Raw genomic sequence first — 17,749 nt, forward strand, 5'->3', positions numbered from 1 at the left:
GCCTCCCTACCTCTGACTGCCTCGGTGACCGGGCCGAGAACGGCTCCGCTCCAGGTTGACAGTGTTGGTCCTGGAATGACTCCGTCACTGTACACAACATCCCCAGAGCAGGGACGGCGTGATGCTGCGCCAGCCGTGTGCCCCCCGGAGCAGTGCAGGTCAGCTCCGGCTTTGGAGCTGCAGGCTAGAGCTCGGTGTTCTCCCCCAGAGTGGAGCCCCGACTGCTCCAGCACTCGTGTTTTTCAGGTCACACTAATTCCTGCAGCAGGGATCGCACGGGTCTGACGGCACCACTTTATTTCTAGAAGAAGAACGTGCAGCAAAATTAAAATACGCTAAATGCCAGACCTATCAGATGATTCTGAAATTGGCTGGAATAAACTTTCTAACACAATTTGAAGTATTAGAAAGCAGCCATTCTTTACTTGTGCAGGACACAGTGGATCTTTCTTTATTCTGTGTCTGGAGTGACACTTTACAACGGTTTTTATTCATTATTACTACAGATATTCATTAAAACATGTTTATTATTTAATATATAAATAGCATTTTCCTAGAACTAATTTGAATGCATTTACCTCTTCCCGGAAGTTTATGGTCCTGGAGGTTTATTAAGAGGGGGTCTCTGGTGTTTGTATTCACTGAGTGCTTCGATAGTAAAGGTGACCTTGCCTTGAAGTTTTTCTTTTGTCTATGTGCTGTTTTTTCTTGTTATATAAAATTTGCTAAAAACTCACTGTAGGCCTCCTTATCTGTTTCTCCACAGGTTCCAGCTGTGTTTATCATCCTGTGTGCATACCTTTACATTCTTTTATCTTTTTTTTGCCAGTTAGTCTTTAGACAACTTCAGGGGAGCTGAAAATTTTTATTGTTTATGTTATTTCTCACAGGTTATTTGAGATGGAGTAGCTTCTCCAGAATATAATCCTACCCACCCTACACAGTTATATACAAAAACGGTGATGCTTTTGTACTCCACAGCTTGTCAGAACTAAATAAAGGTTACCCAAGGAATACACGTTAGTACTGATTACACATGGACAGAATCTTGGCTCTTTCATGCCTGTATATGGCCAGGACTGCTCAGACTGTCAAATCCACACCATTAATTCAGAGTTTTGCCTAGAACATAATTGCTTTAACATGAGGTGTTATTCACAGGCATAGCATTTCTTCTTTCTCATTTTATTGTTAATGGAAGTTGTATTTCACAATGATCAATAGTTCTTAAAACGGCTTAAAACAGGTATATTAAATTAATTCCATATACCCTTGGTGGTATTTTAAAACAGTATTACCAATTCTTAATTTGTACATCATGTTGCCCTTTGGTAATTCAGTCATAAAAGGAAGCAGATATGTAGAAGTACATAAAAATCACAAAACTCAGAAATAAATAGCCCCCAATACAATATGTAGAAAGTGTGTTTCTGTTAATACAATTCAAAATAATCAAGCTTTTTTAAAATAAGCTAAAAGAAGTAAAGAAAATTTGGGTTTACCTTAATAACTATTCCAAGATTTTCTTGATAAACTGAGTTGTTGACTTTGTGGGAACATTATGTAATTGAAAAAAAGTTGAGAAATAGTCATACAAGATGAAGTTATTTAAAGTTAGGTCTGAGGTGCAGCTGTGTCTGTCATTTCAGATAATCTGAGACTAACAGAAATATCGAAGGTAGAAGTTGTATATATGCACTACTGTGTGGATGCTGATCCAAAAAACCTATAAAATTGTCAGTACTGTGTACTTCCTTGTACCTTTCTAGAGTAATCAAGAGGCTGAACTTACTTCAAACCATTAAACAAGTCCATGTGCCCATTTTATTCAACTGTTTTTATACTTAAGAAGACATTATTTATTTAGCTTTAGTCAGCATTTTACCTTTTTACAAATACATCCTGCTTTGCATTGCAAGCAGTCAGATAAACAGGATGACTAACCATGCGTGCCCTGCCCTGTCTGTGAAATGGTCCTGCTCTGCATCTGTTCTCTGCCCACGTGAGCAGCAGCTTAGGGAAGGAACAGACGTCACAGTGCTGGGCAGCCCCAGCCGAGGTCATGAAAAGAGAATTAATCTGTGAGCAGGATGAGAAATTCTTCCTAGTCTGTTTAAATTATTTAGTTCTACATCAAGTTCTACCTAACCCAAAAGTGTAACAAAGCTAGGATCTGTGAGGAACAGAAGAGAAGGAAAATACACTAACTAGAGTCCTTTTTAGAAACTGAGCTTGTAGCCCAGAAAGGAGGTTGAGCTACAGCTTTTGGATCTGGAACTGGTGGTGTACTAGATCTATACTTATATCTGACTTACCCTAAGAGGAGGCTCCAGCAAGAGTTGAGAGCGTCAGTACATAAGGGAATTATGCTCATTCCAGCAAAGATCATCATCTCACCAGGTCTGAAACACTGCCAGGTGTGGGTTTCACTCTGGCCTTGGTAGAGTTTTTTATGTATCTCTATGGAAACACAGTGCTAGCAATGTGTCAGCATTCCATTAAGTTTTGTGGTGGAGAGTTGATGTAAACACTGTGTTTTCAGTCCATTTGGCTTTAAAGAGACATACCAGTGTAACTGCTAAATATGCATTGTGATAGCTGCAGGTGGTTCTAGGCTACATCTTTGGTTTGTTTCTTGTTCTCAGCAACACCTGCAGTTGAATAAGAGTTACTGCATGAATAAATTTGTTAATTCACCGATCATATAAAATATGTCAGTTATGATATTTGGTTATAAGTAACTGAGCAAAGTGAACCCACAGTTTTAAATGATCAGGTCATAGAGTGAATCCAAGTGTCATCAATTTTACATTTATTGTGCCAGTATATTTGGATATTGCTTCTTAATGCAATCTATCAATCACTGTATGCCAGCTGAGATTTTCATCTGGGTTAAGAGACAGTTAATAGAGATTTGCAGTGGTTTTGCTCCATTAGCCTGGCATAAAGGCCTTGTGCTGATGTGAGTCTGTAACCTCAGACACTTGGAAATTCCATTTTTAAGTGCTGGCAGTTTTGTAGATACATAGGTTCACACAGCTTCTCAAAGAGGCTTTGGAAAAGTCACAAGCTGAAACCAGCCGGTGGTATCTATGCCCTGTGACAGAAGGGGACTGTGGGCAGGCCTGTGCCAGCATCTCTTCAGCCTTCCACAGAATTCCTGAGTCAGCTGGAGACCCATCTGTGTTTCAAGGAATTCACTGATGCAAACATGAAGTTTTCTGAAGAAGGAAAACATACCCGACGTGGATTCAGACTACCAAGTTGAGTTTTTAAGAGAGGCATTCAGATTTAGGAAAGTTTTAGTGGTTTGTATCTGTGCAGGATTTAGGAAATGCAATTTGAGGCCCTGACAGATTATTTTTGCTTTCTAAAACCAACAAACCAGAAAACACCCCACTTTAGAAAACTGTTGTTTGACTTAAGAAGAAATTTAATTGAGAAATTTATTTCTTTATTTAATCTGAGTAGCATGAATATGTATGTGCAAAATACATACAAACAGATGATGCCCTGACTGGCAGTGTTGCCCATCTAATGTTCACACATAATCATCCTCATCCTTCCCAGTTCTAGGAAACTTACTGTTTATGCAGTAATTGTCACAGCATAATGAGACCTTCTTTGTAGGAAAACCTGTTTAGTTATTTTGTTTACTTTAGGGTAATTTAGCAGTCTAGAAACAACTGGATTTATAGTCGTAAACAAAACTTATTAAACAAAACTTTATATTTAAGGTGCCGTCTGGGAACTATATACAAAGACTGTTCTAAGAGCACAAGAAACGCAGATTTATTTGAACTTGCATATGCTATGTATTTTCAAAAAATTTATATTTCACACTTTTTAAAATTAAATGGAACTTAGAATAAGAACACACAAAATCTGGATGCACTGGAAACACCTGTTCACATGATTAATATTAAAGCTATACTCAAAAATCTAGAAGAGAAAGCAGTATATAACCAAGGGAAGAACTAAATCAGTATAGCTACCCATTTGGGCTCTTTAACTGAAAGAAAGAAAATGAGTTCTCTAAACATGGATAATCCTATGTTTGAGATCTGGCAACAAAAGGGAAAAAGGTTTTTAAAACTGAAGCCCAAGTGATACGCCATAAGAAAGTTTACAAATAACTTATCACACAGTTTAATGTCTACACAATCTCTTTGATAAATGGAATTTCCACTGATTATTTACAGATTTCACTACTATTATAATACCATCCAATCTTTCTAAGACACTCTGCTTATATAAATAAGGATTAGTTGGCAAAGTTAATTATTGTGAAAGAGAAATGACTGCTAAAATTGGGATGAAATTGAAGTCTAGAGATTTTCTGTTTGCTGCCTTCTACTTGCAGGTGCTGAGGCAGTTTTGATTAGAACCCTGGATATTCCCAAAAGTTCTTTTCTGGAGGTTGCTGTACATGTTGTTTGCTGTTCCAGACTGACTTTGAAAATGTAATGTTGGAGAGCTAATTGCAGCAGCATAAAATAATTTATGTGCAATTATTAGGGAGAGTGTAATAATTTAATAAAATCAGATGTCCAGTTCTACACAATGTTCCCACATCATACAGATTGTCTGATCTATTCCACATAGGAAACTTTAGTTCTCAAGATGCTCCCCCTTAATCATTAAAATGTCAAAATGCTTAAGAGTTGCTATTGATTTCAACAGGAAGTATGAATGAATTGGAGTTCTGTGGTGAGCAGAGTTAGTTCAGTTCTGTCATTGCCCACTAGTATTTTTGAGTAATCTCAATTAGCTTGAGCTCAGACTCAGAAAGCCAAGATATTAGCTTAATTGCACATCAAAAGAGTCACCTGTCCTGGTTTGAAAGACAGGTATTTGCTAAAGAAAGGCAGAAGCCTCTCTCTGAAATGAAGAGTGTGATCCCTCCTCCCTACAAATTATTATAATTTTGGAATTAAGGGAGCTCTCAGGCAAAGGTACCGGAATAGGAATAACAGTTATTTACTAATATATCTAACAAGACAAAAAAAAACCAAAACAACAAGAAGAAAAACAAAACAAAAACAAACAAACAAAAAGCTATGAAATTACCCACAAACAGAACAGTAACTCAGTCCCAGTGTTTTTTGGCTGCAGGCACCTTTTCCCTGAGCTGCAGTTCCCGGTGCTGGGGGCGGGCGGGTCCCGCAGAGCCGCAGGAGGGCTGGGGGTGATGGCAGCGCTGTCCCAGGGGGAGAGAGAGATGGAGAGAGAGCTCTCCGCTCACGGTGTGGGTCCTGGTGCTCAGCAGAGTGCTGGATGGTGGTAGTTCACAGCGAGAAGGCAGCAGGGCAGGGTCTGACAGCAGTGAGGATGGCTCCCGACGCTGGGATGGGGCAGAGGGACAGAGGCGGCGATCGTCCTTCTCGTCCGGCCTCTGCGGGGGAAAATGGGATGAGCCAGAGCCTTCCGCTTGCTCTTCTGGATTTTTGGGTATCGAGGGGTTTCCCTCTTCTCTCCCCTCCCCCTTTGCCACCAGGGCCCAGTCAACAGGTATCTTAGCATGACAATGGGGAAAATTCCACAGGGGGAAAAGGGAAAGAAACCAATCCCCAACAGCAACTCGGTTGTGGGTTGGTGTGATCCTGCAACAAGGCACAGAGCTACATTTACCAAGATTGGACTCTTCGACAATTAAGCCAAAAATTATTGCATACTTTGGGTCCTTTTCAGGTATTCCTACAGGCTCTCTAGTTGTGATCTGTTGGCCTGAAGTGACCTGTGCAAGGGAGTATACAGCAGAGGGGAGCTTTTCCTGTGCTGTATACACATCACCACTGCAAATCCCCACTTCAGGAATTGCTGGCACCTCAGTGGCTGCTTTATCAGATTAAGGACACAGGACTATGCCTTTTTACTAAAGACTTCCTCAAATTTTTTGAAGAAAATTGGTTGTTGCCATTCACAGATAATGACATAAGTTCTTTGAGAAGTGTCCTTACATGAGTGTCAGGAGGGCACTAAACAAGCCTCTCAGATGTGTGTGATTAAAGAGACACATCTAGACTTGGTGAAAAGTATCCTATATGAGTAGTTAAAAGAAACAGAAATATATTTCAATAAAAAAATTAGCCTGTATTTTAGAGGTGATATCTATTTAAACCTGGTATAATTAAAATGGGATATTTAAAAAATTATTTGTTAATGTGCTTGAAAAATCACTTTTGCAAAATATGTTCTGATCCCAACAGCTCTGGTTAGTCTAACAATTGGTGAAAAGCTCTTCTGACAGTCATTCAATTTATACAATAAAAGGCAAATCTTATTAAATACATCCCTCATGATGGATCCTTCAAAGGTGGAGATTCCTCAGGGAATCCATTCCAGTGCTCTATTATCCTTACTACTAGCTTCCCAAAAAAGGTAATATGATTCTTCCATGCTAAAACTTAAGCTTGTTGTTTTTGCTGTCGCCTGATGCTCCCTTGAAGTGCACATTATTCCTTTTCTCATTCCAGAGATGCACACGTATCTAAAGACTGCTATCCTCTTCCAAGACTGCTTTTTTTTCCCTTCAGGTTAAATTTTAAGTCTTTTTAACCTTTTGTTGTATGACATGTCTTCTCATACTCCAGTTGCCATTGCTGCTTCTCTAGACTCTGATTAGTAACCCACATCTTTAGGTTAAGACATGGAAGGTCTTGTCCAAAAACAGAAGTGCTTCAGTTGAAACAATGCCAGTTCTAAGTGAAGTGGGAGGATTAAATTGTGCACTGCTTAGAGCATCTTTTACCCTCCAGTTTGCAGGAACTCTCTGGGGGAAGGATTCTCTGGATTCACACACAGTAAACAGAGTCAAGAATTGGAATTATTTAATGTAATTCAAAAGGCACTAAGCAATGCCTTACTGTCCTTTCTTGTGTATTACTTGATGTAGAGGCAGTGCCATCTGGAGGTTAGGAAACACAGAGCTCTGTATGCTTTCATGCTGAAAAACAAAATCCCCAAGCTTTACGAATGAAATGTTCTTACATGAGTAGGAGCTTGAGCCTGACAGATACTGGGCATCCACCACTCAGTGTAAAGATTGTGACCTAGAGGAAGGCATGCAAGTGCAGTGTCTCTTGCTGTTATGCAGTCACCAGTGAATGTGTACCCTCTGAGTGGCCTGTGCAGTTTTCAGAAGAAGCTCTGGACTGGGAGAAGGACAAGGGAAGACTTGATCTGCTCTTTCCTCTCCTGCTTTCAGGTGTGTGAAGGCAAATGGGCTCCCGGTGCCGTTTTCTGCTCATGGGAGAGAGCAGAAAGCATTTCAGCTGAACAAGAAGTTTCAGAAGGAAGGTTCTCATTTGGTGTGTCCAAACTCAGTTCTCCATCATCATCCATGTCTGCACAGAGTGGAATCAGCCTTCCTCACCTGGGCTGGTTGCACAATGTAGTCTTCTTTAGGTAACTTCGTTGTCATCTTGAAAGCCCTGATCCTCCAGTTCTCGCTGTGTTGAGGAAGCCGGGAGGAGAACCACTTGGAGTTGTGACTTCAAGGGGTGGAACCTGGCTCTTCTACAGTGCTTTTTACTTGCCTGAGTCTGCTTGGATCAGTGATCACACCAGTCACAGCGGTCACTTTGTATGCTGAGCTGCCTTCTGCCACTGAAGTCTAATCATAAAAACAAATAGCTTTAATTGCAAAGTGTGAGTACATCCATTTCTGTCTCAGTTGGGTGGGAGACTGCAGCCTGTTGTGTCAAGGCAATGCTAATGGCTTCTGTGTTGAGCTCCACTCTAGGCCTGAGCATGATCCTGCAGAAGTTACATACAGCTAAAAGGACAGATACTGTGTGCACTCTCCATGCTCTGCTCCTTGCAGATTTTCCCTACAGAGCAGCAGGCCATAAAGTTCCATCCAACCTATGTAATGAAGATGCAGTAGCTGAACAGGCTTTTGGTATTGTTGTGTTGATTTAGCTTCAGGATGGTTTCCCTGGGCAACTACAGATTTTAGGGACTATGAGCCTGTTAAATTCAAGGCAGACAATCCTGAAGGTGTAAGACGGGTTGCTGAGCCAACACGCCTTCAGAGCGAAATGTGAAAACCTGCTTCCTTGTCAATGAGTTTCCATCAGCTAAACCAGAAAAAAAAACCAAACCACAAACCAAAACAACAAACAAACAAACAAACAAACAAACAAGCAAACAAAAACAAAACCCAAAAAGCATAGGAGAAAGGAATTTAAGAACAGCAAATCCACAGAAACAAAAATGAAAAAAAATGTGAGAAATATTCGGTCTCCCTCCCTCAGCAGAGTGGTAAAAAGCACAGAGCATGTCTCACATGCTTAAATAGTATTCTTTAGAGCAAGTTTAAACATGCTGATGATAGAAGCTGATGAATCCTTGTCAACTACATGAAATGCAACAAGCTGCTGCATTTTTGTCATGCTCGCTTTCAGAACTGAAATTGCACTGTTTATGTTGTGACTCATCTGAGCAGATCTCTATTAATTGTTTGTTTTCAGGAGATAAAATTCAGGAAGAAATTGTCTTTTGTCTGTAGTCTCATTCTTTCAGATGTTAGTGGCATTCTTACTGTAGATTTGCCTGGGAAGATGGACGAGATCTGTAGTGCTGTCTCTACATGGCACAATCACCCAAAATATGAAGAGGATCATCTATTATGGCATTGTTGGAAAAGATCTGTTTTTACCCTTGAAGGAACTTGCTTTGTTGCTGTTATACTGTTACTGAAGCACTAAGAAAGCTGGAGCTCACCCTCAAGTTTCCACTTTCAGCAGTGCACTGCTGAAGAATTCATATTTACCAGAGCCCTGCCAAGCTCAGTATTCATTTGACTGCCAGTAGTTTGACTGGCTGAGTTGGGAACTTTGCTTGAGAGCACAGACATATTGTTTGGCAGTGGTTTCTGCTTCTTTCTCTTCCCCTGGATAAAACAAAAACTATTAATAAGTTTTCAAAATTGAAAGAATTGCTTCTTAGAAAAGTAAAACTTACTAAAATCATTTATAATATGAACACTTATAATATCAGCAGCTTAGCTTTCAAAATTAGAATTTAAATGCACTTAAAAATATCATACTGAATGTACATGAAAGTGCTGTAGAAATAAAGCAAAACAATTGGGGTTTTTTTCCCCTGTTGTCTTATGATAGGATAACAGAGGGAAATGAAAAATTTTAAAATGCGCTGCATAAAACGTTATCTGGGATGGAAGTTACCCTGCTCTAGAATGGTTTTGATATGGGAGGGTTTTGCTTTAATATTTAGTAAGTAGATTGGGTTTCAGCAGGATGATTATCTTACAGATTTTCTCCTAGGAAGTTGATTCTTCCAGCACCTGTCTTTTTGCCAAGTTATTAACATTAAAACAGATTGAACACACATGGGTAGCAGAGGAAAACTCTTCAGTCCTTTTATTTTTCCTCAAGATGATAGTTGTAAAGACTTTGCCAATAATGCCTAGGTATGCTTCAATTCGAAATATTAGCCTAGCTCAAATTGAAAAAAACTAAGAGCTTGGGTACAGTTAAATGTCTGTTCAAAACTAACCATATGGTCATGGTCCTTTAGGAACCTCCAGTTCTGGTAGCTTGGAATAGAAGTAAAAATGTAGTGTCAAATTTTTTGTCTTTAAATAAATTGGTTATTTGATTATTATTGATCGTAATTGAATGCCTCTTCAAATGCTCAGTTTGAAGACTTACAGCCCAACTCTTACACCTGCAGATTTCTTGTATTAAAACCTGTATTTTCAGTGATTTCAGTGATTTCAGGGTTTTCTTTATTCCCATACTATATGAGGAGAGGGTGTTATTTTTGCTAAGGGGAGGTGAGAATACCATGTCCACAATGTATTCCTTGTGCAAATGCAAATAAATTACTCGTGTCTTGAGTCACTCTAGAAAACATTTGTCCAATGCCTTGAGCAAGACACAGGATCTTATTTTTTAAATTACCAATACTTTGCTGACGTAAGGCCCTGCTAGGAGTTCCCAGAGCCATATTGCTGCAGGCAAACATCCATGGAAGTATTCTGTGCAGACAGGCAGCTGTGCCAGGAGCTCATGGGGTCAGAAGACCTGAGTTTTGCTCTTCAGTTCTGTTCTATACCTGGTGTGGGACTGCAGGACAAATCCTTTCATTTTCTGTCCTTTGCTTTCCTCAGCCTGAAATGGAGAAAACATCTGCTCACCCACTATTGTAAGAGTACTGTGAGACAAGAGAGGAAACTGTTCTGTACAGCTCTATCTGCAGCAGGGCTCAAGGGACATGTGGGCTGACTCTGAGCTGTTTACCTCTGCTGCATCTAAGCTCATCGAACTAGTGCTGAAGCTGTACATCTTTCTGGGCTGAGCTTTTCTGTACGGCACAGCCAGGTAGCATGTGGAACTAGGAGCAATAGATTTCTGTGCTGCACTCCCCTGACCAGTGCAGATATGCCCCAGGTGCAAATGAAATCAAATTTATGACTGTTCTATTTATCACTGTATGTCTTGGCATGCCAGCACTGCACTGAGGTCCTAGAATTTATTTTGATATACAGCCGTGATTTGAGCATTATCAGATTTGGGTGCTATTGGATGGTGCTAATTAGTGGGAAATGTCATGGTCTCGGGCATTGCCCTACATCTACTTTGAGTCAGACCCTTTAATGCATACCAGCCTTTCTCCATCATTGTTTTCAGGACAGGAATGTGGAAGTGAAGGACAGTCCCCTGCAGACTGTAAGGTATGTGGTTTGATTAATCCATCTTTAGGTGTCTCATTCTTCACAAGCCTGTCCTACCCTTTTGCAAGACTTTGTCTTCATAGGTAAAACTGGAAAGCAGAACATGCATCAGCTGTATGATGTGCTACATTGCACATGAAAGTGAGTTAGCACCAATATTCCTGATTGCCAACCCCAGGGACAGGCACAGAGTCCTTCCTGCTGCCTTAGCTAGGGAATGAGCATGGAACAGGCTGAGCCTGTTGAGCTAGAGTCTGAGTGTCCCAGCACAACTGGGAGAGAGTAACATTGCCCTGGCCTTGCATGAGTCAGAGTCCTGGCATCAAGTAAATGGAGCCAGACAAGACTGCAAAAGCATCTCCAGGGAAGTCAGGACTGGGATCTATATCTCCTCTGGAAGGCTGAAGGGGGTGAAGGTTTTGGATGGTTTCATTTCCCGTTTTAAAAAATCCTGAGAGTGATACTCTTTTCTTCACTTTCCTCCAGCTTGGGCAGTGCACAGTTGGAAATGCAGTTGATTTTAAATTTACCGAGAATGTTCTTCTAATAGACATACTGATGGTGTATACTGATGTATAAACATAAACACTTACTCAAGATATGCGGCAGAGAAAGGATCTTAATTTTGGGTTACTTTGGGTCACTAGTGCGTGCACAGCCAAAGCTTAGGTCATATGTGTGCAGCAGTCTGCTGAAACACCGTAACAGTGGGGCAAGTTCAGTAGATTTACAGGCTGGGAATACAAAATTGTATTTTGGCAGAACACTCTGTTCAGCTTCCACTTCAGCCATTTCCAAGAGTATGAGAAGAGGTGATAATATCAGTGTGTCTGCAATAAATTATAAGGCTTGGCACTTTTATGTCTTCATTGTGGAAATCTCTAAAAGCTAAAAGATACTTAGCATACAGTTCTTTGCATCTCTTTTCAGCTAAAGCCCAGCATGCTGGGAGATATTAGGACAGATCTTGTCCAGTGAAGGAGAGCAGAGATAAGGGAAGACAGGGAAGACATTAGGATCTGATCCAAAGTCCCTGCAGCAGCAAATTTTGTTTGATAATGTTGGCTTTGGATCAAGCCCTAATGCTGTCAGTGAATATTGAGATAAGCCGAAGAGGCATGACCTGGAACAAGTGACTTGCCAGATTCTCCTTCCTCTCTGTTCAACCTCCACAGACTCTCCAGATCTTATCCTGTTGGACCTGGTCTGCCTGTTCGTCTGCCTGTTCATCTGCCCAGGCCCAGGTAGTTGTTTGTGCAGCATTTGCTAGCTCTGCTTGGCTGGGTGCTGATAGATGCAGAAGGAGCTGGGGCTGGTTGCCCCAGTGGTGTGGTTGCTGTTTGCTGAGACCTAACCAAGGTATTTCTCCTGATTCCAGAACCACCTTCTAACTTGTCCATTTTGAGACTCACCATATACCCAGCCTTTTTAGCTATATTGTGACTTCTCAGAAAGTGAAACCTATTCTTGCTTGCACTTCAAAGTTCCTTCTCTCCTAATATTTTCTTTCAGCTGCTGCCTTGGAGTGCTTTCAGAAAAGAACATGCACAGCAGCACTGACAGGGAGTGCTGAGCACTGGTTTACTTCCCTCTTATTTAATGCCCCTTTCCTACTGCTTTATGTTGCATCATTGCTTGAACACTGTTGGGGTTTTCATAGTAACAGCAATTTCATAAGAAGTGACTGTAATTGGAAGCAATGGGATCTCCAGATGTAACCAGCAAACTCTTCGCTTACAAGGTGGTTACAGTGACTGCAGCTGAGATCAGCTTCTATTCAAAATCCTCTGTACAATAAAGTCTGGTTTAATAGCAAAGGGTACTGTGAAGATTGCTGCTGAGTGTCAGGAGGACTTTTGTTGTGGTTATGTAGCAGAGGCGAAAGCTCCTGAAAGCTGCTGGTTTCTCTGGTGTGTTTACTGTCTCTATTGGAAACGTCTGACTTGTGAATATATACCAGAAGAGGACAGAGACCCAGTGTGACAGCCTTGAACTCTGTTTGGGGCAGAGATGTTTGGTTAAAATTAAGCATTTCAAGGAATCAGTTCTGAAAGCTTCTTATTTTCAAATTTAAAAAAGAGCTATTACAGATCATAAAAAGTATTTTTTAAGCACTTGGAGAGTTCTGCAGAAGGTATTAAGCAACTATGAGAAGTTTTAAAGTCACTTTAAAGGGTCATTGGTATAAAAAGCGAGAATTTTCAAAACAGTGTCCAAAATGTCAGTGTTTGTCTTTGCAGTCAGCCTGTTGGGCTTCTGTGGGATGAACTCACTTCCTCAAGTATTTGCGACCTTGCAGGAAAACAGAGCATTTCAAGTATAAATTTCCTCTGAAATTCTTGACTGACTTGTTTTTTGAGTAGTGTGGATTAGTTCCAGATGAAATCTATCCCCTTGTTTCATCTATCTGGTAAATGCTAATGAACTTTGAATCTACTTTTTCACAGGCGTTTTGGCAAACTTATTTGCTTTCAGTATTGGGAAACACATACTGAATTTAGAAGGTAATTTCTTTAACAAGAGTTACAATTATACAACAATCCAAGAGCTTCATGTAGAGAAGCTCAGCAAGAAATGCTTCTATAATTCTACAATAATTTTGGAAAAATTATTCTGAATTTGAATTGACTGTGATAACGTAAATTAAGAAAAGGTAAATTCCACCTCAAAGTCCCATGTTTGCTTTGGTTTTGAATTAAATTTTAGTAGACTTTTTGTTTGTTAGCTATTTTTTCTGTGGTAATTGAAACGTGAATAGTGTTTTTCACCTCTTTCAGCCAAAAAAGCAAAAGAAGACATGTACCCACATAGCATTGTCATGAAGTGAATAAATTTAGTGTTTTTCAGCCTGGACTAATAGTTGTCACTGTTTCTCTTGTGGAATCTGCTTATCCTGTTGTATTTGGTCCAGGGTCCTCTGGAGTGTGTGCAGCTGGTTGGAGAACAGTGTTTTAGCAGCATCTGGTTGCTTTTAAAGGAATCTGAGGCATATTTGGAAGAAACAATGCATTAATCAGAGTGAATGGAATTTTAGCTCCTGATCTGTTCAGAAAAGGATGCTGATGGAAAGTCTGTTCCTCTTAATTCTTGCGTACAAGTTCCTGTGTCAGATCAGAATTTTAATTCTGATTGCTCTTTCAAGTAATTTTTTGCAAATTAAACAGTAATAAGCTAAAACTGGTTGTTGTACTGACGACAGCCTCCAAATGACTACTTGCAGCCACTGAATAAACTGGACAGAAAGATTACAAGCATGTGTTTTAAGTCTATGGCATTGAGTGATCTCAGCAGACCTGGCACAGATACTGAACTGTTTCCCACCATTTTTCCCATTTGCCAGTTTAGCTTTTTATTTGCTCGTTTGAATTGGTACAACTGATTTACTGTGTACATATTTTCATCCTGTAGGTTGATGTTTATTGTGGTTTCATGCCACATACATCAACATTAACTGATTAGAACATCTTTATTTTTTCTGGTTGGGGACATGAAACTTGCAAAATTATTATGAGTGTCACTATTGAAGATGGCCTTTTCTTAGAAGTTTGTTTTGTGATTAATTAATTTGACAAGCAAGGTCAGTGCCTATCTTTTCGAGGAAGAACTTGACTGAGGTTAGTCTTTCGGTTTTACAAGACAAGTGATGATACGCACTACAAATATCTGGCAGAAATATGTCAATTATTTCCTTTGAGTCAAAGGAAAAGATGCCTAGAGAGGCCTTTTATAGAGGAAAAAATTCAGGTGTTTAGACAAAACCTTTTTATTTGACCACAAGAGGGTATTGCAGTATCAGTTATGCAAGACTTTAACTATTGTTTGCCTTTATGTGGCTTGATTTATTTTTAAAATACATACTTCTCAAAACTGATGATTTATATTAGGTGGTAGTTAGGAAAATCAGGTTTTGTATGCCAGTATTTGATGTCCTTGTCCAAGGGCAATTTCTGAGTTGTTTTTTCTTAAAATTTATAGTACAAGTTTCTTAGAGCTTAAGAGGTTCCCTTCACTGGACGACAGACACTTAGACAGTTAGTCTGAAACACTGAAAAACTTAATGGAAATGGCTTGCAAGGATAAATCAGTCACAGAAGAGAAATAATAACAGGAGATGAATGTGTTGCTGTTTTGTCTGGAAGTACCCATTGGTCCAAGATGGGAGCTGGCATAGTCAGTGAGACTGATCTGATTTTTACATGTGGTTTTACTCGATGGAATAAGTTCTGAAATCTTTTTTAGCTCATTTGTGTTTCCCAATTTTCTCATTTACACACAATTATTCTACAGTATACATCCAATGTTGGTTTGCACTTTTTTTTATGACTCAATTCTGTTGCAGCACTTCCCTACAAAAGTTATGTATTCTGAACTTTAAGGTCTGTTGCCAAATGTTTGTGCCATGTTTTGTACAGTTCAGACCATTGGAGAGGGACCTAGAAGTTTTTGATTCACCCACTCCTAGATCTACTGCTGAATTTAGGAGAAGGTGCATGGGATGCCTGCATGTCTCTCAACAAGCTCACCTTTGTAAAAGAAGTGGAAGAGCCATATCATATTACCTGGGAGAATCAAGTTTCTGAGGGTTCTTACAGTGGCTGATGGACAACAAAACCATTTTCAAAGAAAGTTTGAACAAAGAAAGTTTGTGAGATATTGCAGAGATTTAAGTAGCACGCATGTTTAAAAACCCAGGATATATGTTGTATGCAAATAAGAGTCAGGGGCAAAAGCTGGAGGAAAGGGCAGTGCTCTGGAGACCAGCTTCTCAGAGCAGGTCACGATTCAGAAGATCTCTGTCACTTCATGACAAGTGAAGCAATCCCCATGGAAATCTTTCAGTACAACCAGTGTTTCCTGCCTGCCTCAAATAGTGGCATCTGACTTGTCATCATCATCATCATCATCTTCCTCGAATGAATGAAGATCAGTCAAGTCAGTCAGGGTTGCAGTCTCGAAGGTGGGCTGTGGCAGTGGCTGGCAGAGCAGGCTGTGAGGTGGTCAGTCAGAGGATGCTGAGCACTCAGCAGAGAAGTGATATTTGGCAGGGCATTAACACAGTGCTTTTTCATCAGCCCTGGGCATTAAGCACTGAGGGCTCTGGTGAGTCCTGCTGGTGAGTCATGGTATGGCAGAAGCAGAATGCCTCCGGTCTCTTTATACAAGCAAAATGAAAACAAATCTAGCCAGCTGCCACTTTGGAGTCAAACACCTTTTAAGCAATTTATATAGCTGATTGATTAAAGGCATTATGCATTAAGTTTTGCTGTGGGTTTGCTAAAAAATATATTTATTTCACATTTTGATGGAGTTCTGCTGATAGACCCTGGCAAGTGGAGTGTCTGTTGCGTCGGCAGCGTACAAATATTTCAGGGGAATGTCTGCTTCCAGTGACACAGAGTCTGACACTTCAAAATAAAGCTAAAGCTGTAGTACAGACTGCAAGAAATCTGTTGTGATTTTTCTTATCCCCTTGTAAAGGTTGCAAAATATGTTAACTACTGATGTGCTCCCTATTTGGAGCAAAAATTATTGAGCTGGTGTGTGAGTAGGGATTTGAAGGTATCCGGTTTTAGGAGAAAGAACTATAAATACATGTAGTGTTCCTCACAGGCTGAGGAATCTTTTCAGTTGCTATTTCACATAATTTCAGTCTTAGAGGCCAGATCCTGTCAAGAAGTGCAATGTTGTACGGACAACCAAAATTATCTTCGTTAGTCAGAGGTGAGTTCAAGTCATATCCTCACCACAGCAGGGAGCTCTGGTAACTGCGCAGTGGAGCTTGGCTTTATTCAGTTCATCCTCACTGATTTGGCACATCCTCATCTACAATTTAACGCGTCTTGGAGAATTGCAGGGTACAAAGTGGTTCAGTATTTCTGCAGAGGTCGTCCTCTGTGCTGCCTAGGCGCCCGTGGCAGTGGTTTGACCTCTGAGTCTGGCATGGCCCTGATTCCTGCACTCCTGGGGTCTGCAGCTGCTCACAGTCAGCTTACAGGGCAGGGAAACTGCTGCACAAGTACTACAGAGGCTTGGTTTTCCCTCTCTGCTACCTGTAGTACTGCAGTACTTACAGAAGTATTTTGTCCTGTGAATTACAACATTCCAGTTTTGTATTATTACATGTTTCAATGCTCAAGATCCTCTTCCGGTTTGGGGGGTTTTTGCATAATTCTCTGTTTTTTTACCTGTCTGCTCTGGCAGCTAAGGGTATAATTTGTTGATCTGCATTTTGGTACACTGAATGTTTCATTTACCATGTTCTCACCATATTCATAACAGACATTAACTCTCTGTTTTCATGTGAGAAACCAAAAATTCTCTGCTGCAAGTTATGCAAAGCTTTCAAAGCAGAATATCTAAAATTTATTTTAAATTGTGCCTCACTATTAAATGAAAGGAGGCACTTGGCTTTTAAAATGTTCTTCACCTTTGTTAGTTTTGTTGGCTGGGAATTGAGCTACTTCCTCTTAGTTTTTTTCAGGGTAACTGCCAGAGTCTTAAATTGGGAAGCCTTGTCTGAACATGTCAATCACAAGCTTTGTCTGTTTTTCAGCAAAGCTTTTAGTGTCTTCATTGCAGCTATTAATGTGGGTTTCCTTTTTAACTGTAGAAGCCAGTGTTAAATCACACTTCAGGCTGATGTTTGTCCATCTCTGACTGTTGGGGAATGGAAAGAAGTTCTCCCAGAAGGCAGGATGTTCTCATAACTAGATGTAAGGGGGGTTGTGTATAACCTTTTTTTTGATATACTAGAATCTGGTGGCAGATTTCCAGAGATGATGAGAATTCAGGTCTGAAGGGACCTCAAGAGGTCTCTAGCTCAACCTGCTCCACATAGCACGAGCTATGAAATCAGACCAGCTGGTCAGGGCTTCATGCTGTTGGTCTTGAAAACCTCCAGGATGGAGACTGCAGAATCATTTTGGGTAATATGTCTCACATCAGGGTTGCCACTGTGATAAAGATGTTTTGGATTATGTGCAATCAAAACCTTTCCTGTTTCAATTTGTTCCCATTTTATTTCATTCCTCCACTGAGCCATTTTCT

The 17,749-nt window shown here is 40.2% G+C and overlaps 1 protein-coding gene across 1 annotated transcript; it reads right to left on the reverse strand.

Moving 5' to 3' along the window:
- Nucleotides 1–8,707: 8,707 nt before the first annotated feature.
- Nucleotides 8,708–12,117, reverse strand: C3H2orf50 (chromosome 3 C2orf50 homolog). The gene is given in 5 exon segments (XM_062488314.1): nucleotides 8,708–8,896; nucleotides 9,523–9,562; nucleotides 11,826–11,882; nucleotides 11,884–11,963; nucleotides 11,965–12,117. Coding segments are annotated over 5 exon segments (519 nt in total).
- Nucleotides 12,118–17,749: the final 5,632 nt, after the last annotated feature.

The sequence above is a fragment of the Cinclus cinclus genome, chromosome 3 (genome assembly GCF_963662255.1).
Source record: "Cinclus cinclus chromosome 3, bCinCin1.1, whole genome shotgun sequence".
Lineage (NCBI taxonomy): Eukaryota > Metazoa > Chordata > Aves > Passeriformes > Cinclidae > Cinclus > Cinclus cinclus.